The sequence below is a fragment of the Rhipicephalus microplus genome, chromosome X, assembly GCF_043290135.1.
Source record: "Rhipicephalus microplus isolate Deutch F79 chromosome X, USDA_Rmic, whole genome shotgun sequence".
NCBI classification, from domain to species: Eukaryota; Metazoa; Arthropoda; class Arachnida; order Ixodida; family Ixodidae; genus Rhipicephalus; species Rhipicephalus microplus.
This window is the reverse complement of record NC_134710.1, coordinates 341,125,550-341,152,524: the sequence shown is the minus strand read 5'-3', so window position 1 is coordinate 341,152,524 and position 26,975 is coordinate 341,125,550. Positions and strand designations below refer to the sequence as shown.

General features: G+C 44.1%; 1 protein-coding gene and 1 long non-coding RNA gene across 2 annotated transcripts in view; one reads left to right on the top strand and one right to left on the bottom strand.

Moving 5' to 3' along the window:
• Window positions 1-263: 263 nt before the first annotated feature.
• The window catches only part of LOC142777267 (uncharacterized), a 39,036-nt gene continuing 12,324 nt past the window's right edge, over window positions 264-26,975 (bottom strand). The window contains exons 2-3 of the long non-coding RNA XR_012887999.1: window positions 683-725; window positions 264-384 (exon numbers count right to left, since the gene is read on the bottom strand). This is a non-coding gene — a long non-coding RNA (uncharacterized LOC142777267). The remainder of the gene's footprint in view (window positions 385-682; window positions 726-26,975) is intronic.
• LOC119162030 (uncharacterized) lies at window positions 18,211-20,496 on the top strand. The gene is made up of 3 exons (XM_075879793.1): window positions 18,211-18,349; window positions 19,188-19,894; window positions 20,402-20,496. Exons 1-2 carry the CDS (start codon window positions 18,344-18,346, stop codon window positions 19,890-19,892), a joined length of 711 nt encoding a protein of 236 aa, XP_075735908.1. The 5' UTR covers window positions 18,211-18,343; the 3' UTR covers window positions 19,893-19,894; window positions 20,402-20,496.

Below are 26,975 nucleotides of genomic sequence, written 5' to 3'. Positions count from 1 at the left end.
TTGCCCTATAACGCCATCATGACGTCACAGGTCACAAAAGTTATGACGTCACATGGTGAAGTAACCACACGACGCTGTTGCTTGAAAAATAGGTGGGTCGGGTCAAGAGGCAGGGCTAAACCCACAGAGGCGCAGAAAGAGGCTTAGTACATCGACTTAGAGGGAAAACAAGAACATTAATTTTGCATTGCAGTCATCTGGGGCGAATCCTCTAGGTTATCTATGTTTTTTTACCTTTATTAAAGTTGTCATCACTGTGGTCTGACAATATGTGTCCTAAGAAGATGCCCTAATCATGTAAAGATTTCAAGCTTCCCATGGGCACCATGCACAGGTCACAGGGCGTTATCCAGCTCTCCGTCATCAGCCCAGTTTCGTTGTCATCTGCCGATAGGACCGCAATAGAAATTGTCATGAGATTGAACAAGACTGGAAATATTTGTAGTGCATGTGGGCTTTCAAAGCTCTTCGTAATATTGCTCTCGAGTCGATAATAAGTACAACGGCTAATTGTTTATGTAAGATAGAAGTGGGGCGCAGCACGTAACATAGACTGGAGGGGAGAAGAACAACACAAGGGCACACTCGCAAATGAACGTTTAATAAAGGCGCAAGACATATATACCTTACAAAAATTCTCACATGATACAAGATATGTGGCCTAAAAATGAAAAATCATCACCTTTCCGCAAAAAGTCATCAAAATATCATGAAGGTACATCCACCTAAGTAGAAAAGGTAAGAAAGAAATAAATACACGGGTGATTGAAATAACCGAAAAAGATTACTGCATTAATTTTACCAAATATAGGTGCTCTTCCTCTGAAATGGCGATGGAGGGATGGTTAACACATATTTCTCCGCATCTGTTAATGTGGAATAATTCGATTATTTCGCGGGTGGTTTTATCGCTATGCCTTGATAGGACAGTCACGTCAACAAAAGAGGGTGGACAGTCACACAAGATGCAATGCTGTGCCAGGTGGGCACCATCCTTTGAGGTCACCACTCTGTAATGCTCCTGTAAACAAATATTAAAAAAACGGCCGGTTTGACCCACGTATACACGACCACATGACAGTGGAATCAGGTACACAACTCCATGCAATGTTGAACGAAATGCGAGCTGTGTTTGACCTGTCATTTCTTGTACACTGTGCAGTTCGCTTTTGCTGCTATCTTTCGGTCCATTTTTTCATATGCATTATTAAGTTTATTCGGAGCCGAGAAAAGCACTTTCACATAGAAACGATTAGCCACATTGTTGAACCCATGGGACATTTTATGAATGTAAGGGATAACTACGGGTTTAGATGTATTCTATAATTCATTTTCTGCTTCTTGTGCCTCCAGCCTGACTTCATGCTCTTTCATACCTTCTGGGCTGCTTGCAGATGACTGTCTGCGGGAAACCAGCACGTGTTAACCTTTGTAGTTGATTGCTGAAACTTCTGGGCGGTTTGTGTGGACATGATTTAGTTATCACGGCTCGTAGGCAAGATAACCAAATCATGTCCAGAAAAACTGCCCGAAAGTTTCGGCAATCAACTACAAACGTGAATAGATAGGTGTGATTTAACGTCCCAAAACTACCATATGATCATGAGGGCTCCAGAAGTTCTGACCACCCGCAAGTTAATCGAATCATTCTACAATGAGAGATGTGGAAAGAGATCTGTTAGCCACGCCTCCATCACCATTTGAGAGAAATATATTTCGTAAAAGTGCTGCAGTAATCTTTTTAGGTTATTTCTTTCGCTTGTGTATTTATTGTTTTCTTATGTTTTCTCTTTAGGCACATGTGCCTTGATGATATTTTGATGAATTTTTGTGGAAAGGCGGTGGTTTTTTGTTTTTTGTTTTGTTTATTTTTTGGCGAGAGAACTTGTATGATGTGTCATTTTTCCAAGCTATATGTGTGTTGCAGCTTTAATAAACTTTCAGTTGCGAGTGTCTGATTGCGTTGTTCTTCTCTCTTCCAGTTCATGTTATGTACTGCGCTCCACTTCTATTTCATAATGAACTGCTACCAACTATTCTAAATGGCTTTTTCGCTACAACGGCTAATGTCTATCGCGTCTGCTCAATTGCGCTCCTTTCTCTCACTACGCTATGCGTTTGGTCAGTGCTGTCCCAGGGGTACATTCAAATGCCCGGTGCTCAATATGCTCATTTTCGGCTCTTTAAAACCAGAAAATGCGACAATCGTCATGCACATCAGGGGTGACAGTTTTCCTAAATTGTGTCATATTTACTAAATGCCGGAAATGAGGCAGCGCTTTCTTACAGCGCACAAATCAGCATCAATTTTATCACTTCGGTTTTTTACCACGTTTATCTAATTTTACTTTGAGGTAGTGCAAGATTTTATGGATGTACCCAAGAAACTCTGCTTTGGCATATAACAAAAATATTCTGCTCGTACCCAAACATAACCCCTTGAGCCGGCTATACTTAAAAAAACTTGATAAGGAGCACTGCCACGGTTGCGCCGATGCCAGGGGAGCTATTCTCGTGGTGTCTATCAAGAGGACATGTCCACCACGCCGCAGTGCATTACGTTACATGTACCGGCGAGCCGCATTGCCTCTGTACCCATTGACCACGTCGACGCACCGAAGCCTGCAGCATATTACTAGCGAAAAGATAACAAACGTTGGACAAATTCTACATCAACAGTACTCTTGCAGAAACTTGACAAGTCTAAACTGTCGTAGGAACGTGTTTAGATGCTTGAAGAACCATGCAGAGAATACTTGCCTACCTTCGAACTGTGTCAAGTGGGCGGCCGCGTATAACGTAACTGAAGTACTAACGCGATTACAGCTCATGCGCGGCCTTGGAGATGTGCGCCCAAAAGCGGATCTCCGGAGGCAGCATTAGTTGTGGCGAAACAAATTCCGTCTTTCTCAGCTGCGTGGATATGCCCCGCCATCGTGGTCTAGTGGCTAAGGTACTCGGCTGCTGACTCGTAGTTCACGGGATCGAATACCGGCTGCGGCAGCTGCACATTCGATGGAGGCGAAAATGCTGTAGGCCCGTGTGCTCAGATTTTCGTGCACGTTAAATAACCCCAGATGCTCAAAATTTTCGGATCCTTCCTTTATGGCGGCTCTCATAATGACATGGTGGTTTTGGGACATTAAACCCCACATATAAATCAAACCAATCATTTGTGTCAATAGTTGTGAAAACTTCGTGACGTCAAAATGACGTTGCTAAAGAAAGACCGGAAACAGGCGGTGCGCTGCTTGCCGAGCTCCAGCCAATCCGTAGAGGCCGAAGTGTGCAATCTACTACGTTGACACCACGAGAATTTTACTCCCAAAAAAAGCTGAAACAAAGAACTATCCACTGGAACCGTCGTGAGTGCAGTTATTGCGGCCGGATATCTCGTACGGAATGTCATAAGATGTATGGTGCAGCGTGTCTAAAAAAACTTTAAATTCATTGACTGTCGAACACGTATATTCGTTTTTGTGTACTGAGGTGAAGCGACAGCCTCAGGGTGTCTACACTGTCTTTTAAGAACTGTTCTTTGGAGCAACCTCTTAGCTATAGCACGCCATAGAGGCACTTTGAACGATTTTAGGTCAATACGCCACTTCGTGTCGTTGACACGATATAAACTGCTCGCATCCGTAAAACCGCGTGTGCAAAACAATTCGATTCCCCTAACAACCATATTTTTGCAACAGATATACAGAAAATAACTTTAAAGAAGCACGCCCTCAACAACAAAATTTGGTGCATATTTGTCAATGACTCTGAAATCGGCTCCCTTAAGACCAAATTCGAATTGCGAAATTCTTAACAGAATGAAAACTTGTGCTAAATGGTGACAGGTCATGCAGGCTAGCAGCGAAGCGAACAAAGACAACAAAAGCCAGAGAACATTTCTTCCGAGAAAAAAAATACGCTTTGTAAAACAAGGCCACATATTTTCGCAACAAAAAGAGCACGTTATACAGGCGTCGCTACAGCATGACTCACAACCGGATAATATCTTTCTGTCATGTAGCACCATGCTCCCAGTCTTCTCACAAACTTTAGCTTCCCAGCCGGAGAGAACGTCGATATGTTGGTCAGTGACCAACCGTACGTAGGACCGGACTTGGCCAATATATCCAGCTTTTCTCGACGCATGGCAGTAAGCGCCCCTGACGGTCTCGGCTCGAAAACAGCGCGTTTTCAATGAAACCAGGAAGTTTTTCTCAAATAATTATATGTGGGAGGTGAATGTTGAAAAACGCAGATCACAGAGTGCCTCCGGAAACCTTAAAGGACGAGAACACTGCAGCGATGTTAGTTTAAGCTTAAATTTTGTTCCCACATCAGTTAAAGATCGAACAATAGGAGAATATGGAAACAGAAAGAAAAGTGGCCAGTTTTTTTTTTTTTGAGAAAAACGTTCACTGCAGAAAAACTAAGCAGGTTATAATAATAGTCAGCGTGTTGTATGTAAACAAGACACTAAGCTTTTGATTGAAGTCTTTCTGAACTTGCCGAAATTGGCATAACATTGTTCTTAAGAGATTTTTCGCAAAGTGGTCATTCAAGTACTTGTGGTATGTTGATAAACTCTTGCTTATCGCGGGCGGCCCGGCGTCTTTCATGGCCGAGTGTGTTAAGGGCAGTTTCGGGGCACAACATCTGCGCGCCGTCATAGATTTGATGCTGCGCGTCGGAGAGTCTTTTTTTTTTATTATTGCGACAGCAATCACATGGACACTCTCGGCTGGATTTCACCACCTGCGTGGGCGTCGACGTCGATGTCATGCACCGTATATGTATACGTATGTATATATTTTAAAACGCAAAAAAAAAATCCAGGTAAACGACTCCAGCGCGCAAACTCGAAGGTGGGATCTTCGCGTCGTGAATGCTGGCGTTAACCTCTGAGCTACCGAGGAGTTCATATCTCCTCGCCCCCGGCTTCTCGGCGGGTCTTTCCGTGTATCGCGTCTGTCGCGTTTCTTTCTTGCGTGCGTGCGCGATAAGAACGATCGAATGTTTTTCACCATCCTTCTCTTACCCTTTTCTTCTTTCTCTTTAATTCCCATTACCCCAATCTCTGCGCTGAACAGTGGAGGTGCCCTCATCTAGAGACGCAGTAATGGAATCTCTTTCTTTTCCCCTTTCAAAGTTCCTTCAGGTACATCTTTCAACGTTCAAACGGCAAGCTATTTATATCTACCACTTACCGCTGTTGGTGGGCATCTCGGGGGGGGGGGGGCACTATCGTGTTTTCAGCATTATCAGAGAGGCGCGATGAGGCGCACACCCACTCTCATCGCTCACGCGTACTTTGGCCCGCGGTTGGAGGTAGTAGATGATCTCTCGAGCGCCTTTATCTCCCGGTGGGGTGGATCATACGTCTAGGCTGGTGTTGGGCTCACACTGTAACAATTCTGTTGTAGTTATGAGCATAAAAAAGTCACTGCAGTCGTTGCACAGCCTCCGTTTGCGAAAAGGCCGCGCTTTTCAAACACAGCGAAGTAACAACTGAGACGCTTATTCGCGTTCATCTTTACGGGTGAGTACGCTTGTGCGGCATTGGTGCGTGAGAAACGCAAAGCACGTTTTGATCTGCTTTCAATTCTGCGCGTGACCTTCCAATTTGTTTTTATCGCGTTCATTGCTGCGCCTTTGCGGCAAAGCTGTGACTTTTTTTTTTTTCATCCTGTGAATTAGTTCCACAGCATCTTACAACATGTCACCCTCGAAACAAAAAAGCAAGCTTCTGTTTCAGTTTCGTTTTTTCACTGTTATCTTGAGCAGTCTTTTTTTTTCTTCACATTTATCACTTTTAGAGCATTTTAAACACTGCACACGTATCACAGATGTACATCTGTAATTATTTATTCTTTTAATTATCGTAAGTAAGAGAATGCTTGGTCAAGTTAGGTGAAGAAAGCTCATTCAGTTTTTCGTAAGCGCATCATGTTGTAAACTTGTTTTCGGTTTTAATTATTTCATTACTCTCTTCTCAGGTCCCTACAATTCACCGATGTAAAGAAAACGAACTAAGAGTAGAGAAGCAAGGTATAGTATATGGCGAAATTATACGTTCTGCCGTTGCTTTTTCTATGTGAAGTGTTTCTTTGAGCACATCTATCTATCTATCTATCTATCTATCTATCTATCTATCTATCTATCTATCTATCTAGCCGCCTACGTATATGTATATCGTCATATATTATATACGGCCGTTTACCTAATAGGTATATGGCCTCAATATCTTGGGGGAAACCAAAATTATTATGGAGGGGTAAGAAAGCTTGACTAACAAGTATGAGGGTTCATGACTTGGTTAACTTGCAAATCCCGTCGCGCACGTACTTTGTCAAATCTTTTCCTCTACACATGTGTGGCACATACCTATATACCCCGTTTTGCGGTAAACGGGTATACGACATAGGTGATTCACAGATTTTTTACCCTGGAGTGGCGGGAACAGACATATTGGGAAAATCCGGGTGAATAGTGGGTGTGCATCAGACTGGCTGGCCGATGTTTTGGTAGGAGGACCTATCTTTTTCAAAGGCCTTTCAAAAAGATAGGTCCTACTATCGAAACGTCGACCAGACAGTCTGAGGCACTTCCGCTGTTCACCCAGATTATCCCCCTACATTGTTTACATCTGCCGGCTGTCATCTAGATTTATGGAACATACATATGTAATTTAAGGGCAAGACTGACAAGAGAAACTGAAACCGGCTGTGTTAACCCGACGAAGGCAGAAGTTAAATATTGGGGTCCCAGCAGGTATAGAATTCAAGCATTCTGCGTGACAATCAAGTACAGTACCACAGCGCTGCGCTAGATTTCGAAATTTCTTACAAAACCACCCTATGCAAGCACAGTGCTGGCGAAATGGTAATGTTGGTTGCATTGCTGGCTATTCAAATGTATAAACATCACATATGTACACCTATGACACAGCATTTACGTCAGCTTAGCACTAGTTATACACTGCATCGCCATCCGTAGAAGTAAATCTACGCATCACTCACCAGAGTTACCATCCTCGCAAGCACAAGCGCTACATATCCACTTACCTCTTCTGTGTTGGTAATAACCATGTTGCTGTTGGCATCATTGCACGAGTGTAAACATCTGGTTATATAAAGCATACATGACTGTTCAACATATGTCTGGGCGATGGCGTTTGTACATGTAATTTGCGTCATTTCGTAATGTTTGCCTTAATATAAAAATTGAAACCAGGTCACATGCCTTGCGCATGCTTCACATAACATTGATACCTTTGTTGCGTGGAATCTGTCAGTTAAGATGACGAAAAATCTCTCCGGTCTATGGGATTGGCACGTTTGTTAATATCTAAACTATTAGAAAAAAGTTAGTAATCAGTTATTAGGCGCTTGTGTTTACATGTTTCGCGGCATACTTCTACTAGTGAGAAACTAGAACAGCTTGTAACTGTAGCCGTTACTAACCAAGGAACATTTCTTAGTGTGTTGACTAAGCAACCAGTTAGCCACCTACGTTGCCAGATCTTTCGTAGATGCCGCAGTAGATTTTCCTGTAATGGTGACATTGTAAGCAAAATTTAGGCAAGCTTTAATTTTATTGACTACCTTGCAATAGAAATTTCGTGCTACGTGATGGCACACGCATAGGCAAATAGAAGTGGACATGATGATGTGTAGAAAGCAACAAATATACATTCTGCGACTGCTAACCAGCATGCGGTGTGCGATTCCAAAGCAGGGGTATATATAGTCCTCAAGCTGCTGCTACAGAAGAAATTTGCTTTTTTCCAAGTCTTGAAGATTTACTTGTGCACGCGCTTGCGTGCGTGTTCTCGCTTGTTCATGTGAGTTCTCATACTCGTATGAGCATGTAAACGTATGCGTATGAGGACTAATATGAGCACATAATATGCACATTTGATGATGAGCATCATCAAAATGATTCATCAATGTATGATCATATTTGAATCTAGTTTGATCATATGATCTTGTGATCAGTTATCTATAAGTATGTTACCGTAATGCGCACTTACCACAGTATAGGTAATGACGTAGTTATAAGCCAATAATTAATTTACAAGAGCCATGTCAATTCGTTTTTCTGTCCTATATTTTGTAATAGACTCATTCTAATAAGTCAACGCACACGCACATTTAAAAATAGGCGTAAACCTCTATTTGTAGGGCTTACTAACTATTCAGTAAGGGCTAAGCACTCGAGTCAGCAATGTTCACTTATTATGTAGTTAATTTCGACAACCTCCGTTTATTACCTTCACTTACTAAAAAGTTAGTGCCCCGTGCGGTGATCTTGTGGCTAAGGTACTCGGCTGCTAACCCACAGGTCGCTGGTTCAAATACCGGCTGCGGCGGCTGCATTTCCAATGAAGGCGAAAATGTTGTAGGCCCGTGTGCTCAGATTTAGGTGCACGTTAAAGAGGTGCACGTTAAAGAACCCCAAGTGGTCTAAATTTCGAGAGCCCTCAGCTACGGCGTCTCTCATAATCATATTTTGGGACGTTAAACCACACATATCAATCAACTAAAAAGTTAGTGCTTTATGTGACAATTGAATGGTTAGTACTGCCCGCCGTGACCATTGTGGCACGAGCACCAGGCCAGACCCAGCTGGCACGCGTCATGCGCTTGTGCGCTCTGACTACGAAGAAGAGGAAGACAGTTGGATCCGTGGAATTCGACTACTCGGACTTCGACGACCGCAATCATTAGACTCGTGGGCACAAGTTTGCCCTAAGTATTACACTTGCTTTATTAGCCTGTCTGTCTCAGCATCGCTATATTTCTGGTGGAGTTGCTGGGTATGAATCGAAGCCCCGCGAGCTCAAGACAGCGTAGCCACGAAGACCAGCGTATCAACCCCGTGGAAGTGACTCCTGTACACCAGAGGGCAAGTCACCGTCTTCGAGGTGACTCACCTGAGTTCAGTCCTCTTCCCTTCACAGCAAGGAGAACTCATACAATGGACGCCACCATTATGAGTTCATTGCCGAGGTTTCTCACCCCCCCTGATCACTCTGGAAGAAGTTACACTGTTACTTTTATTTCCCGGTATAGACGCCCATGACGGAATTCAAAAGATTACCTGTAGGTATAAAAGCCGCATTTTCGCAAAGTAACGCATTGTGTCAGACAATTCGCTAAAATATAAATGTGACGTGGAGCATTTCTAAGGTTTACTGCGATACCGGCTGCTTTGGCGAACAGGCTTACTTTGCTTCCACCTTTTCTCTACTCAGCGAGGGTACCAAGAAAGGAGATTGCATATGCATGTGAACGTAGGACAGAGATGGCATGATAACTTTATTGACAAAGACGAACAACCTACGGTCACTTCGACTGTTAGAAAACGGTGTCACTAGCAGTGTGCACACACGTAGATTTGCCGCTTTGAGGCGTCACAGATGGTGTGCCGCTGAGATGTACCCCTCACTAGCGATCATTCGCGTAGGCGGAGGAGGGGATTCTTGAACTAATTTCGAAATTTTAAAGTTTCTTATGTATAAACACGCACATATACAAATGAACGCACGAGCATGCATAAAACATGTATCAGTACCCTCCCCCTTTCTCTCGCTGACTGGCGGAGGTCCGCTGCGACGTTGGCGCGGACGGATGTGTGCGAAACAGACGGCGAAAAGGTATAGGGAAGCAGACGCGGAAACGCGACAAAGTGCGGCTGCACGATGTTGTCCTAGCAACGACAGAGATAAGTTCCATCGGCTGCTTTGCTGCTTGCTTGCGTTTCGTTCCTTTAATTCTCGGCGCTCGCCACTTTCCTATCAAACAAACAAAAATTATGTCTCGGGCTGATAACATGCTTGCCATTCTTGAGTGGGAATGGCGGGAACGCGTCGATAATACAATACAGGGGCATGCAAGATTTCAGGACTATTTTTGTGAGGCGAAACGACACCCTTTGAACACGGTCTTTCCAGTATACTATGCTTTCCTGACCAGCATAATATCATCTGGGCTTTACGTTCCAAAACCACGAGATGATTATGAAAGACGCCGTACTTGAGGGCTCCGGAACTTTTGGCCATCTGGTGTTCTTTAACGTGAACTGACATCGGACAGTTAACGGCCCGCTACCATTTCGCCTCCTTTGAAATGCGACCGCCCCGACCGGGATCAAAACTGCGACCTTTGGCTAAACAGCCAGGTTCCATATCCACTGCTTCACTGCGGATATCTCCTGATCAGCATATTTAAATCGGGAGTATTAACCGATAACACAATAGTTTCGTTCTCGCAATCCCACTTTACGCCGTTCAATCCCTAAGAAAGCAATGAAAGGGAGAAGGCAGGGGGCTTAACCGAAAAGACATCCGGTTAGCTACCCTATATACATTGGGGGACTAGGGTAGGGGACAAGAAAAATGATTGATTGATTGATTGATTTGCGGGGTTTAACGTCCCTAAACCACCATTTCATTGTGAGAGACGCCGTAGTGGAGGGCTCCGGAAATTTTGACCACCTGGGGTTCTTCAACGTGCACCCAAATCTGAGTACACGGGCCTACAACGTTTCCGCCTCCACCGTAAATGCAGCCGCCGGGACAAAAAAAATGAGAACGAGGGAAAAGAAGGAAAGGAAAAAGGGAGCGACTGACAGTAATTTTTCTGCAGCGTGCAGAACTCCATCGGAATTAAGACAGAGGCACAAGGACAGAGGTACTCCACCGGAATTATGACACAAAATCGTCGTCCTCAAAAGACACAAGAGTGCTGTCACTGCCTTCTGGGCTGTCGAAGAATGTGGACGGTGCTGTAACAGCACCTGCACAGAAATAGGTCGATCATCGAGATTTATATTGATTGATATGTGAGGTTTAACATCCCAAAACCACCATATGATTATGACAGACGCCACTGGGGGGCTGCAGAAATTTCTACCACCTGGGGTTCTTTAACGTGCACCCAAATCAGAGCACACGGGTCTATAGCACTTCCGCCTCCATCGGAAATGCAGCCGCTACCACCGGGATTCGATCCCAGCACCTGCGCGTCAGCAACTGAGTATCTTATCCACTAGACCACCGTGGCGGGGCAGGTTAGATCATCCATTCAGTCGCCGCAATGCGTTGGCATTTGTCTCTCTGAGGCAAATCGAGGACAGCGGCACAGCAGGTGTTCGATATTTTCATCTGTATCGCAAACATCGTGTGCTGCACTGTCAGCCATTCTGATTAACGTGGTATAAGCTTTCGTGAAAACAACTCCCCGCCAAAAGTGATAAAGAAGTGCAGCTTCACGTCGATGTATACGCTAAGTGGAGGCCGGAGTTTCAATAAAGGGTCAATCTCGCTAAGTTGCTAAGTGCCGGCATGGACACATGCTTGTCGTCTTTACTGCTGACTTACCCTGAACAGATACGTATGTCAGCACTAATATAGAAGAGTGAATGGAAAAACACGAGAAAAAATTCAACGCTAACTAGCGCTTTTTGCATTGAAGTTCTGCGTATAGATTTGAAGAGCTGACCGTGCGAAGCTCACAATAGACTGCCCTCGGCACAGTGTTTCTGAGCTAATTCGGTTATTGGTTCATCAAACTAATGAACAGATCGAACACGCATCGCTTGTTTGGCTCAAGTTTGCAACCAACGTTTCGCTGCTCGCTGATCGCTGAAAAGAAAAGAAAAAAAATGCCAGCGCTGCATCGAATTCGGCCAGTGGTCTCGTATCACATCCACACGTAGCGGCCGCTGTTTTTGTCGAAGTTCTTTTTTTTTCCTTTTTTTATATAGGTACAACTGCGCCATCGCTCAGCATCTATAGTAGTCCCCGATAGCCTGTTCAAGCGAATTTCCTTCGTGCACAGTCTTTGATCATTTCTTGAACCTACATTTGACGACACTAAAACGCAGCGCGATTGGCGGCAGTGATGTGATAATGTTTCAATTTTACAAACTTCAAACCGAGGCTGGCGAAAATAAGCAATGCAGTTGTCTTACCGCAGAATGAAAATTTTACTATTTCTGTTTAAGCGCTACAAATGTTGTATTGAAGGCTTTTCTCTAGAGTCACTATTACAATGTTCATGAAGCAAATTTTGTGAATCATTAAGGTTGACGGATGGGAAAAAATATTTTGACATGCTCTACATAGCTTAAAAGAACACTGTGCTAGTTGTAGACGTGCAGTGCTCATGTATAATTTTTTGATTAGTTGGCGATTTTAGCTAAAGCACCCTGTAGAGGTGGGGAGATGTAAACTATAGGGCGCAGTACACCACAGTCGGACTCCATACGCATAGAAAACAGGTTATAGGCATGTGGCGGGCACAACACTGAAATGTGAATCGCAATGGCACAATTATATCCCGTTTGACAAGAAACCGTGCCACTGACCAATAAGATACTGCGAGACATAGCACTTATCAGATTCATTGGCGCCGTGTACATAACGAAGGATTACACTCTGCAGACGAAATTGGACAAAAAACTACAACAAAAAAGAACATGTTTGTGACAGGATGATTGGCCACTTTTGACTGGGCAGATTATTGTTGCTTTCTCTCTCTCTTTCCTTTTTTTTTTTTGCCCGCGTGGGTAGGGACTACAATGTGCAGAGCACGCGGTCCTGACAGTGTCGACAGACTGACACAGACGCGCTTGATCACAGGTTTGATCACCGCATAGTCTGAGGTGCTGTTGCATGTGTCTTTCACTCGCTGTGTGGCTAGCCTCCAAACCGAACTCGATTCGTACCGGCCTTGATTGCGAGCGAAAATGTCCGTGCGACACCTAGATCACGGTGCAGTGTAAAAGCAAGCCTTACTGCGTGCGTAAGCTCGAGGCACAGCTGGTTGAACAGCGCCAAGCTGGATTTGGCAGGTACATTTCGACAGGAACTAAATCGAAACAAAAAACTCATATCTTTAACTTCGTTTTCGTAATATCGTTTCTAGCGTTCTCGAAGGTATACAGTTGTACTTAGACGTAAAGCAAGGAGCAAGCGAGCATCACTCAAGCAGCGCACACAAAAAAAATGCTCATTATACAACCGGATTGTCCTGTTCGTACCCAAGCAGAATGCTTGACGCTTGGTGAACATGAAACCCTGAAAGAGGCTTGCTTCTCTAATATGCCCACCGATACGGCAGCGCAGAAACTAAAACTAAACAATCAAAAAACAAACACGCTTGTTTTCATACACCAAGGGTGCGTCTATGACAGCCTGACATTTCGTGCGAAATGCGGCGAGCTCTCTGACACGGTATGTCTGGAAAAGTTTTCAATTTATTGCCAGTCCTTGCCATCTAGAAAACGCCTAAACACCTCACTCTTTTATTTACGCATGGAGGTAAATAAAACCTTTTTAAAATAGAACTTTTTTCGGTGAATGGCGGCTGGAATTTCGGGGGGTGAAAAAAAAGGGAGATAGGATACATACCCTTAGCTATACGGGCCTGCATGGGGGTGAATCCAGCGGGGCGCAAACAAGGGCTTCCCGCTTCGCCGTGCTAGCGAATGACCCTCGCCTGCAATGCCTCTGCGTCGCTACGTGGCTACATCTGATGAGGTATTGATAGATTGATATGAGGGGTTTAACGTCCGAAAACCACCATATGATTATGAGAGACGCCGTAGTGGAGGGCTTCGGAAATTTTGACCACCTGGGTTTATTTAGCGTGCACCCAAATCTGAGCACACGGGCCTCCAACATTTCCGCCTCCATCGGAAATGCAGCTGCCACAGCTAGGATTCGAGCCCGCAACCGGCGGGTCAGCAGCCGAGTACCTTAGCCACTAGACTACCACGGCGGGACATCTGATGAGGTAAACAACTTGATAGAATTCGCTGCAGAAGACACGTCTATGAACTGTCGCAAGGAGGAAGTCAGTAAAGCGCTACAAAAAGCAGCGGACATGTCATGCACCGAGTTTACAGATCTGTGTCATAAGATTCTACTCGTACCGGGGAAACAGGCTTACCACCAAAATTGGCGTAATTGACGCTTTGGTAAACAGAGCAATTGGTACTCAACGAACGGGAATCGCTGTGTGCCCATGCGACACACATCTTCAGGTTTTAGAGTAGTGAAGCTGTGTCTGTGCTGCTGTTTTCCCAGTCCTCTTTTCAGTGAACTTCAGTTTAAGATTGAGCCACCTCATTTGAGATTCATTTATAGGCGACGCCTCATCGTTGGGGAAGGACGCCTTGTACAGAGTCCCACTTATAACGTGTTTACGCTTCAAGGATACGCAACAAGCTGTTTACGTTACTATGTGCGAATATTCAGCTGCATGCCAATTTCAAAGGAAGACTGCATTGCCACTGTGCCGAACAGAGCCAAGAGGGCAAGCTCGAGAGACTCCATCACGGACACCCGGTTAGTTTTGAGTTCATACCCAGCTGCATCTACTGTACACAGTTTTTCTTCGTACAGACCAGAGGCCGCTGAACTTTTTGTTTTAGGCCTAGGGATGAACTACAATGTGGGTTCCATGAAAAACGCGAAACAAGTGATGTGTGCTTTGAAAAACACGGTGATGCAAGTTGAACCCTCCAGATGAGATGAGGCTCGCACTGGATTCATCGGTGTCCTCTTACGACTTCAGCCTCGAGTGTCGTTCTCATCACTCTATCTGGCAGAAAACGCAGCAATAGAGCGCCTTCGGAACATTCCCAAATATTGGTGCTCCCTACAGGCAAACGCCACGCTACACTGCTATTTCATAAAGCCGATTACCCCAACAAAATGATGGCTCTGCTCTGAGACAGCAGCACGTACCAATGTCTTGCGAAGGTGCCACGTTGAAGCTGCAACAGGACTTTTGAAAGCTTCGTTTAGACGTATTTCGTTGCGTTTCGCCTCAACACAAGCCGCTGTACTATGCTCCCTCTTTTGCCATAATGGCTCTGCGCCAGCCTTGTACGAATTTCCCAAAATTTATAAGCCTGAGGTTACAATGCACCCCATCGTAGATTACACTCGCTCACCCATTCATTAGCTGTCGTTATGTGGGGTTTAACTTCCCAGCTTCATAAGCTGGCCGTGAACCTGCATCGGTTGCTGCGACCACTTGTCGGCACAAGCAGCACGTACGTCCGACATTCCGCGGACTTCATAGGCAAAGTATTCGCCATCACACTTAAGGATGGCAATATCCTGGTGTCTTTTGACGTCCAGTCTTTATTCACTAGCATACCTACGCCTTGGCAGTTGACGCATGCGTCTCTGCCCTCGAAAGTGACGCAACATTACCCAAGCGTACAGCTATTGAAGTCCAGGATTTGTGGCGCCTCTTGACTTTTTGCCTCGATAACTCGTACTCACATTCGAGGGTTGATTCTACAAGCAGATACACAGAACAGCAATAGGTGCCGTCGTCTCAGAAATGGCAGTATATCTGACGATAGAGCGTCTTGAACAACACACACTCGGCTCAGTTTGTCCAGCAACCGAGGCCTTTTCACGTTATGTGGATGACTGCTTCAGCATAATCAATACTGGGGCATTGAATGCATTCACTGGACACCTGAACGACATGAATGCAGAAATCAAGTTTACTGTGCTGGAGGAGCAGCATGGTCAACTTCTTTTCCTAGACATCCTCGTCCAGCGCGAAAGAGCAGGCGTGCCGCTCAGTGTCTGCAGAAAAAACACCCACACTGATCGCTATTTCAATTTAAATTCCGTCAACCCAGTTTACCATGAAAAGTCCGTGGTCACCTCAGTGAATACTAGCGCCAAGACAGCTTGCTTAAAATCAGAGGACTTGACTGCCGACATGGAGCATGTGCATCGGAATCTCTCTTGCTCTCCCAAAGGGCTATGCTGACTCGTTCGTGCACTCCGTGGAACGACAGCTAGCACGTTCACCACGTTCTGGATGCACACGCGAAAGAAGCGCTCCTTTATGTGTTCTTCTTTGCGTGATCTCTCCTATTTTGTGCTGTTTCTCTCCAGCATGTCGTACGACATGCCGAAGCAACCACAATAGCAAGAAAACGCTTTTATGTGCCATATATTCCTGGCATCAGCAAACACTTTGTGCGTGTTCTATGCTCCTACGATATGTAGGTAGTCCACGTGCCAACAGGCAAGTTATGGCATTCCCTTGTGAGAGTAAAAGACAAACTGCCAAAAGAAAAATTTTCAGGCGTTGTCTGCAACATCCCGTGAGTAGACTATAGTGGAAGTTACACCGGCGGGACTAGCAATTCTTCGCAAAGGCTAAAGCAGCATACGACAATGACTTGACAATGACTTTCATTTTCGCACCAATACAGTGGTTAATATGTATGACGTAAAAAAGAAGATCTGATTGAATGCGCTTGCAGAGTATGCAGAAACACCAGGGCACACATTATACCCGGATAACGCAAAAATAACGGAAAGAGAAAATTTTGTATTTTGGAAATCGACGTTATGCGAAGCATGCGGACGGAAGGTGGCCATGTTGTAATTTCGTTATTGAGCGACAGTTCATGCAATGCGCTAAATATATGTTTAAATGTTGCACGCACAGACGTATGTTCAAAATAATTGCAGATGTTTATATAATCAGTTGTTTGCACTTGCCCAACGATGCCAACAGGAACGTGAGTATTAGCAACACCAGAAGCGATAGGCTGAAGCGCTGGTGCTCGCGAGGGCACACGATGCCTCCAGCACATGACGCCTACTTACAAGTGACGTTAACCCGACGTAATGACTGTATCAAAAGAGTGCATATGTAAGGTTTATAAAATTAGATAGCCAGCACTGCAACAACAACTGACGTTTCACGAACATTCGGGTCTATTTGAAAAGCAGTTCCGAGGCCTGTCGTGCCTCTGTGGTAGAACACTTGATTGAGAGTAGAATGCTTTGGTTCGATTCCTGTTGGGACTCAGACATTATTGCTTTGCATTCGTCGGTTCAACGCTGCCAATGTCAGTGATTTGTCTTAACGCTCACACGTTGAAATCGTCGATGTGTGTTCTTGTCGTTGCTGAGTAGATGCTAAGTTTCAATCGCCTGTGGCACATACCCGTATATATCAGTGGCACATAGCCATCCGTGGGTCTGTGTCACTGTCTGGTGGGAAATGCTTGACGACGTGCGCGACAAGATTGTGACATTATTTATGTGCTGACCTGCGCGTCAGAAGTACGCGAAAAAATACTTCGCGTTTAATAAGTGCTCATCTCGGCTTCATCTCGAATCTGTCTAGATCCAGACAACGGCGCACACACTAAGTCGAAATGACGGATATTTTCTAGGCGCCTACACAAGGTGTCCACGTTACATTTATACGATGCTTAACCGAACCGCTCATCAAGTCATTTTTCACTTGCGAACAAAGCTCCCGTATGGGGGTCGAAACTTAATACTTTTATTTGCTCTTAATCGGGGTGTGTGTGTTGTTTTAATTGCCACAACAGTGAACGTTCCTCAACAAGACATATACGCAAAAAAAAAAAAGGTGCCGAGAGAAACTAGAATTCGTTGCTTGAAAACTGAGCTTCCTGACTGCTGTAAATATATTGTTCAGGAATTGATGTGGCTTTCAATATAATTTCTTGGTCGTCATAGTGCACCCTTTTTCTCTGTGTGCGTTCTTCCACATCAACTCCTCAAACGCCCCTGTCGTGTATTTGAATGAATGCTGCTCCGCATGAAATTTCTCTTTCACTTTGCTCCGATGAAATGGTGCCAACCTCCGCTTTCAGTTATCGGCGACCAAACGTGTGAGGGCGTGGCAGGAACACCTCGAAGCTCCGTGACGTCCCTGAGCGGAAACACCGGAACTGATCACTTCCACGCGCGTCGCCCTACAACACAACAAACTGATTCAGGCTAGTGCCACGAAGCGTGCAAAGACAATAAAAAAATGCAAACCAACCAAACAAAATATTTCGAAACGAAATGTTTATTCTCATGAATACATCGGAGCGGCCGGTGAACTTGCGTAAGCCTGCAGACGCCGTGTTACGCGTCGTTCCTAGATTGAAGACTGCCGCCGACACTGCAACACGCTTTCTCGGGATACGGGAAGGCTTGACTTGCTGAAGTGAGATGGCCTCCTGAAACGAAGGCGAGTCTTCCAGTACGCGGAAAGCAGAAGAGAGGAGCGCTATCATCTTATGCTGTGGCGAGCCTTCTTTTTAAAAAAGGAAACGAGGCGCGCCCCCAAGTGCCCTCCTAGAACTAATAAACGCTTCTGTTCTGTCTATTTCGATTTTTGGGGGGTCATACGACAGGCCTTAGGTGAGTTGGCTGAATGTATAAAAGCCAGTCGCTTTTGGTTCGACATTCATTCGCTACCAAAGCCCTGTTGTCGAACCAAAGACAGCCCTCGTGAATCAACAGCTGTACACAGCGGTGGCTACCATGAAAGTAAGTGCACTTAACTATTTCTAACTACTCTAAATTATGGCGGCTTATTAAATTGTTAACTTATGTTTTGGGTAGGTCTACCTGAAAAACATAATTTTATTCGCTTTTCAAGTTTTTTCTTGAATATCATAATTTAGCTACTCATCACGAAAGGCATACTAGGCAAGAAATTCGTCATATCAGGCAAAAAATTCCATTTAACTAAGGTACCTTGTATGCGCCCTTCTTTCACTTGACTTCCGTTCATTGTACTGTTCAAATCTTAAGGACTTTGTATGCCTACTGATATTTTGAAAGAACGTTCATGAGAAAATTACTGTAGATGATGAGTTTATATGTCTTATTACCCTTTACAAATTCCACTTTTCCGCAATATTGCGTTAGTATATACGTGTTTTGATCAAAGCCATTTGGGAAGAAAGCTTGAGTAACCTACGCGTCACCCTCTAAAGCAGAAACGTCTCTTTTACTACGTCACTTCTACACAATATAAGACATTCTACTTCTGTTACTACTATATTTGATAGCTTTGCTTGGTATTACGTTCTTAATTGCTCGAAACATCTTTTTATCACCTGCGCAATGCATATTAAAGTATTAACATTATCTGAACCATTTTTTACGTGAGGTGAGCACCACCTCCATTCATTATAAACTTTCAGCAGAATTGACGGTCACCTCTCATAGACTATGAATATTTTTGCACCTTTTTCGCACTATTTTGGGGCCCCAGTCTGTACCGATAAACCCGAGATATGCATTCACTTAGCCTGAATCAAAGTGAGAAATTTCATAACATCAATGACAGTTCTGTCTTTTTTTTTTTTTGCAACCCCAGTTCTTCGTAAGCATCACAGTTTGGGCACTCGTGGCTTGCGCTGTATTCGCCGAAGACACGAAAAAGGATGAGAAGAAGGGCGTTGAGGCACGTGGAGGAATCCTGGGTGCTGGAGTCGGATTTGGTGGAATCGGAGTAGGCCCTGGTCTTGTCGGTGCTGGACTTGGAGGAGTTGGTCTGGGTGGATCTGCTTTTGCCGTAATTGGCCTACCTGGAGCTGGTTTAGGTGGTTCTGGGTATGGCGGAGCAGGCATCGCCGGTCCTGTTCTCATTGGTCCTGGAGTCGCGGGCGCCGGAATCGTTGGCAACCCATCACTTGTTGGAGGAACTTTGGGACATGGCTTTGGCCATGGCATAGGCCACGGCCTTGGCCATGGCGCTGGCGCAAGCTACCAATCTGGCTACGGATCTTCTGTTGGAGGTCACCAGTCTGGATACCAAGGTGGTGCCTCTGGACATAACCAGGGTTCCGGAGCATTCACCGGGGGAGCATCTCACAGCAAGGTTAACGCCTTCAACCACAAGCAGGGCTTCAGCCACAGCTCTGGCTTCTCGTCCAGCGACAGCAAAACATTCGGCACTGGTTTCAACCAAGGTTCTTCGGGTTTCGAGAAGGGCGTCGCGGGACATCAAGCCGACTTCGGACACTCCTCTCATGGACATGCGGCTGGTGTTGGAGTTGGTGAAGTTCATCACCTTGGCTAAATGTAGGTACCACTTCTGACGCTGCTCAGGTAATGTGTTTTGTTAAGGCTGTCATTATTTCCCATTTACAACTTGTGACAATACGTGCTCTTGTAGAAAAGACCTTTTGGTGCGTTATGTTTTCTAGTTTTCAAAGCAAAAAATGCTATATTGTGGCTAAGCGAATTTTGTTGCAGGCTCAGATGTTTGCAAGAATGGTATTGAATTTGTCTGATGACTGTTGATTGTCTAATGTTGTTGTTGTCTGATGACCAGATGATTGCATTGCATGCATATATGAAATGTTTTCTGATTGGTTTCGTCGAAATTAAGTTCAAAAAATTTAGTAAAAATGAACCCATTTTATCACTGATAACCATCTTTTTTCTGTTATATTCATTCACCGTAGATTTAAAGATAGAGACAAAAACTCAATTGAAACTAGAGCCTCTCACAGACCAGATCTGCAGTCAGCCATATGTTGTGCAGAATGTAATGTGACGAACATGTTTTTTTTTTTATGCTTTCAGGACCTGGTGAAATGCCACTGCTGTAGCATTCTTGTTCATGTGTACATGTCCAGTATGTACGTCCAAAAACTCTGTAATAAAATAGTTTCCGTTAAGTATGCTTTTTCAAGAGTCGTGTTTATTGCGGTCTGCGAAAAATATATTCATGCCAAAAAATTGTTCAGGCTCCTTATGTTACGGAGAATCATTAGTGAAATTTTGTGATCAGCGTTGGTTTTCACTTGGCATGCTATCACAAAATACCAAAAATAGATACGTGTTTTTATTCCTACATATTCTGATATTCTACATATTCTACATATCCTGATCAGCCTGCTGTGAACTGTTGTCGATGTCAATGATAAGATGCAATGAACAGTCTCAAGCTAAACAAATAGTATAAACGCATCAGCAATGATCGGTCTCTCACACTGCTGCCTAGAATATATAGACAGCGAATGAGGTCGTTGCAGTAACACTTGTCGTTGGACTTGTTGGTAGATAGTTACCGAAACAGTTAGAGATAAGAGGTAAAGGAGAGTACCTTAGTAACCTGCGCTTCGCCGATGATATTGCATTGCTAAGTAACTCAGAGGACGAATCGCAACTCCTGATTACGGAGTTAGACAAGGAGAGCAGAAAGGTGGGTCTTAAAACCAATTTGCAGAAAACGAAAGTAATGTACAAAAACCTCGGTAGAGAGCAGTGCTTCGAGATAGGTAATGGCGCACTTCAAGTTGTAAAAGACTATGTCTACTTAGGGCAGGTAATAACCGCGGAGCCGAACAACGAGATTGAAGTAACTAGAATAAGATTGAGGTGGAGCACATTTCACAAGCACTCTCAAATCAAAACAGGTAGATTGCCACTATCCCTCAAGAGGAAGGTATATAACAGCTGCATCTTGCAGTACTTAGCTATGGAGCAGAAACCTGGAGACTTACAAAGAGGCTTCAGCTTAAATTGAGGACGATGCAGTGAGCAATGGAAAGAAAAATGGTAAGAGACAACAAGAGAGCAGAGTGGCTCAGGGAACAAGCCGGTGAACACTCAAACTAAATTTAGGCTCTATGCACATGATTGTGTTATCTCTAAAATCATCTCCGATGCTCAAGATCAGGGTGCGCTGAATAGTCTACTTTTGATGTTTTGTAACCAGAGGGAAACATGGCTAATGTATATTAACTTCAAAAAAACTCAAGTCACGACTTTTTCAAATAAGAAACAGCCTCTTAATTTTAAAATTACTAATGATGGTGTGAGTCCAGTACATGCTACGGAGTTTAAATACATTGGTGTAACTCTCAAAACAATCTTAAAATGACAGAACACGTCGAAACAGTCTGCAACAAGCTCTCGAAGAGGCTAGTATCTCCGACACACATTAAGCAATTTACTCAACAAAAAAATGCGGACTGACAGCACATAAGGCTTTGGCCACACTCAAATATGCGTAGGTTGGTTGATGACATCACCATCGACATGACAATGCTATGTCAGAACCTGTTGGAAAAAGCATTGGGGTTTATATATTTTGGCTGCGACGAGCATGGCTCGCGTAATTCATATGGGCATGTTGTATCGGTGCCGCCCCTAAGATCGGCGCACTTGCAATCGTGTCACACTTCTGCATAAGATGATTGATTGATATGTAGGTTTAGCGTCCCAAAACCACCATATGATTATGAGAGACGTCGTAGTGGAGGGCTCCGGCAATTTCGACCACCTGGGGTTCTTTAACGTGCACCCAAATCTGAGCACACGGGCCTACAACATTTCCGCCTCCATCGGAAATGCAGCCGCCGCAGCCAGGATTCGATCCTGCAACCTGAGGGTCAGCAGCCTAGTACCTTAGTCACTACAACACCACGGCGGGGCTTCTGCATCAGATAGTTCACACCAGTTCGAGTGTCATAGCACCCATATCCTTCAATGCATCATCTGCGCACCATACCCGTCAATTTTATCCCCTAAATTCTTCGTAAAAACCAGTATTGATAAACGCCAGAAAAAACAATACAACAGATTGCTGCTAAAACGCGAGTGATTACTTCGTGTGAACACATATATATGCCTTAAGAATGACTTATTCATGAACACCTGTCAACCAGCAAAAGTTATTACCCCTTTCAAGATCCTCTAAACGTTTTACTCGTTAGATATATCCTGATTTTTTTTTTCATCCGAGAACGTTGATTTATGGAGTGAGATTGAGTCTCTGCGCAGAGTCTGTGCTGATTAGTTGGAAAGAAAAAGTGCGTAAGCGTGCATTTTGCTAAATTGTGTGTGTGTGTGTGTTTTTCAAGGTGCTGAACAGCTGTATTTACACCTGCTATGTTTCAAAAACTGACACAGCAGTACTGGTAAATAAATAACGTTAAGTTCCTATTTCTATGCCCTTCGCTTTTTTGGTGGAACAGACTTCTTTTTTATTCTAGAAACAAATCTTTATCCTCATCAACTCTGGAATCTACCGCCCCCCCTCCCCCACGCAAGGCCGCCGCTGATCCAATGAACCCCGCGGTGGTGACGCGCCACCGCCGATGGTTTTGGCACCAGCGCACAGGTCTAGTTTCGTGCCTTTTCGCCGGGCGTCAATCACGGGTCGTTCAGTTAACGTTCCTCAGAAGCGGTGGCTGCTTTTCATTTCGCGACAAATGCATCATTTCTAATACAATAATGCTGCTCATTTTGATACTAAGAATCAAAACAACTCTTAATAGTTTATAATTGTTCTATCTGCTCTTCTCTTTCTTGTTCGGCTTCTTGTTCTTTTTCTCAGCACGTCTTGCATGTGACGCTCTTCCAGATTCATTTTTCTTCTTCTTCAAGAAATTTATTGGTATCCATATATCTTCACTTCAGTTGTATTCTACTTCAAAAATGGCGTCTAGAAGCAAAAAAAAGCGGGGGGGGGGGGGGGAAGCGGTCGTTAGAACGGAGTGCAAAATATGGAAAGAAATACTAAAGGACAGAATGAAGTGGGAAATTCGGCTTCTTACTATTTTCGATCAAGCTTTGCATTACAATACCACGCCTTTCAGTAAGCACCTATAATCACCCCTCCCCCCCCCCCCCAAAAAAAAAAAACTAGTAGTGTTGAGGAAATCGCATGAGAGCAAAGCAACTAGGACACACGTGAAAAATATTAGATGATATTACTGTCACAGCACTTTTTTTTTAGATTTTGCTCCACATAACTCAAACTGGTGCATAATTTTGCAGATTTTTTTTTATTTTAAACTTCATTTTTCAGCTCACGCTTTACAACCAGCGATTGCCCCATTTTGATTCCAACTGCACTAGAAGTTCAACATACGCACGCATCAAGCACCCGAGAAAGTTAGCTTCGTGTAGGTTTCTTCATTTGGCTCTTTTAGAAAAGCCACACACTTGTCACACCTGTTTTGTTCTTTGGATTGTCGTTTTTATTCAATGTATCGTACAATTACTTTCCTTCAACGCACTATGATCTCTTGTAGTTGGCGTCACTTCCAGCAGTGCTCTTCAACAGGCGTTACTTTTTATTTTAAACATATATTAGTGGTTCACAACGTAGTACCTTAACTATTTCGTTATCACACATATTAAAATTTATCACCGGTGATCGACGCCCTTGGATCATAAATTTGCGTTGTCCAGCCACTCAACTTTCAGAATCGATTTGAATTTTCCCATTTTCACAACATAGTGACTTTTGACTCACCTTAGCGCGAACGTGTATTCTTGAAAAAGTGCACTAGGCTGGGGAACTTGACAGAAGTGCGTACCCCTCGTGATTGTGTTTCAGCAACATCGCACTTCTGTAATTAAAACTACCCTTGCAAGCAAAATATTAAATTAAAGTGTCAGCTTTGCAATTTGACTATGTTGAGCAGTAATAATTGCCCAAAATTTTCGCCAGATATTCAATAGAGAACTGTTCCTAGAAGTCGGGGAAAATTTGTTGTACAAAAAGTACTTACGAAGGTCAGCTGCGCATTTAAAGTGTCGAAGTGGCCTTCTCTGACAGTTTCCAGCAGCTTCGGTTTTGCTTGCATCAGACGCAAAGTCGCATCTAGTGTCATTAGTCGCTCCTATGACATCGTCGTCATGCACGCATTGGTGTGCACTAGCGCTGAAAAAAACATGCACTGCTCGAAACTATCTTGCAACTCCACCTCAATTAATTGTGGACGGGCCTAAAGTTCTAGGATGACAGCACCTCAGCTTGAAAGTTTATGGAGACAGTATTTTGTGTCAGCCTGAGACATCCACATCGTTTCATGGATTTGTTTTGTTTACGGCCTCAAGTTGGCTCTTCCACTGCAAGTGCGTAGCTGCTGAGCCTTATGCACAATCTTATAGCTACTCTGGTTACGTGCGTCGCTCATACTTCGCTGGGGCGCGGTGTGCTGGCGCTGGCTGCAGAGCTTCTCCTAACAGCAAAAAGGCCCCCCGAGCACATCTTAACGCAGACTATAGAGCAGCACGAAACGATTCAGAGGTGTGCGCGATGTTGTCCTTTATTTATTACGATATGCACAAAAATGCAAAGAAATATGCTTGGATGCATAAATTGGACTGCCAACCTATGCTGAGTGAGGTGGCTCATGGAAAGAGGTGACACTAGATGAATTAGCGAAGTTCATTAACGTGCCCTTTATAGATGCATTATTCACATCAGGGGTATCCAAATATATTGGAATAGCTGGAGACCCTTATCACAGTAAAAGAAAAAAAATTACTGAGAAAGTGTACGAGTACACGTGTGTCTCACGAAAATGCATGCAATGCTTCATCGCATGGCACGAGCAACGAAACAGCAGCTCGGTTCAGATTTTCTTTGTGTATGTGAAGAGAAACATTTTGTACAACATTCGTTATTTTTTTTACAATATTCCTGGGTCATTTATCTACAAAATGTATATTCTGAATTTTTTGTTGTGAATTTGCATATTCTTTTTATTCCACTGTTTACCAGCTAGCAACCAAAAATTTCACACTTTTTACATTTTTAGTCATTGTAAAATATTTTTGTTGCTCTACAACATGTATCTTTGAGAAATAGCATTTCATTGTGCAAAGTTTGGTATGCTGCAATGCTCGCTGGAGTATTTTTTAAACTGGCAACAGCAATCTTCCCGAGACATATGAAAAACAAGTGTTTTCGCGTGGTAACGAAAGAGTTAACTGAAATCACACTATATGCAGAAGAGTGTGCTTGAAATGTATCTGTAAATTCCGGTAATGACCATTAGAGTTGCACCATCCCCCATGTCTTCTTTCCCCTGTTTTAAGCCGTGGCAAATGAGCATCCAAGGGTCGTAAAACAGTGGGGATTTATTTATTTAAATAACTATTGATTGAAAGAGCTTCATTGTTAACAGACGTCGGCTTTGCTCCTTTTTTTTTTACTTCTTGGATGACGTCCAGTGTAGAAGAGTGACCAAGTATACATATATGTGCGTTATTCTAACGTCTTTAATGCGCTGGCCTCTACGCACAGTACGCTAGCTTCTATCATTTCGCCACCCGAGAAACTCGACTGCGGCCGCCAGGATTGAACCAGTGACTTCTGGGTCAGCGGCTCAGCAGAATAGCCCATATTTATCACCATCTCGAACTTACACATAGCTCCTGCGCCTTGAGCATGGTAATCTTTTTTTTTGGGGGGGGGGGGGGGGGGGGAAGTACTTTTTTTTCTCATTCTTTTCCTGGCACCGTTCGTTTCTTAGCACAAGTTTCAAACACCTAAAGGTCTCAGGACCCTTCACCGTCCCGTCCTCAAAGCCGAGGGAATGGTGGTTGATTTGTAGCCTTCACTACCCTTTCTACCGGCAACATCTCCCCCTAGTCCATTTTTAAAAGCACGTGTACAATGCAAGTAATTAGCACAGAACACGTGAGGCTTTCGCACTTGTCAGCTACACGCTGTTACCTCCACTTGCGCAGTCGAAAACACACAAACTGAAGTGAAATCGGTTGGTCACGTGTGACACTTGTGCGAGACAAGGAAGAAATATTAATCGGATTTGTGGCAATTAAGTTTAGGGGACAATTAAAAACTGATATTTTGCGTATATGGACCAATCGAGAGTATGTACAGTAATTACGTCGCGTGAATCACTGTTCTTCCGCTACAAAGTGCGCCAGAAAGGCGAGAAACGCTGAGAGAGATTAACGCCCTGTGTGTGTGTGTTTTTTTTTTTTTAAGGTGAGGTGAGTGAGGTGAGGGTTTCTACTTTCCGAGTCTGGTGAAAGGCCATTCAAGCAATTACATGCTGACTTGACGAGAACATTGCTTTGCCGCAAAGGCGAAGCAATGAGCGCGATAGCCACAAATTGGAAAGGCACCCACAAAAGGGCAAGCAGATCGAAACGTGCCCCGCGTTTCTCACGCACGAAGGACGCATGAAGCGTACTCACAGCTACAGATTACCGAATAAGCGTCTTAGTTGTTATTTTGCTGTGTCTGAAAAGCACGCCCTTTTCACAAACGGAGGCTGTTAAACGATTGCAGTCACCTTTGTGCGCCCGGTAACTACAACAGAATTGTTTCGGCGAAATTCAAATGCTAGCCAAGACGTACGACTCTTCCCGCTGCAAGATAAGG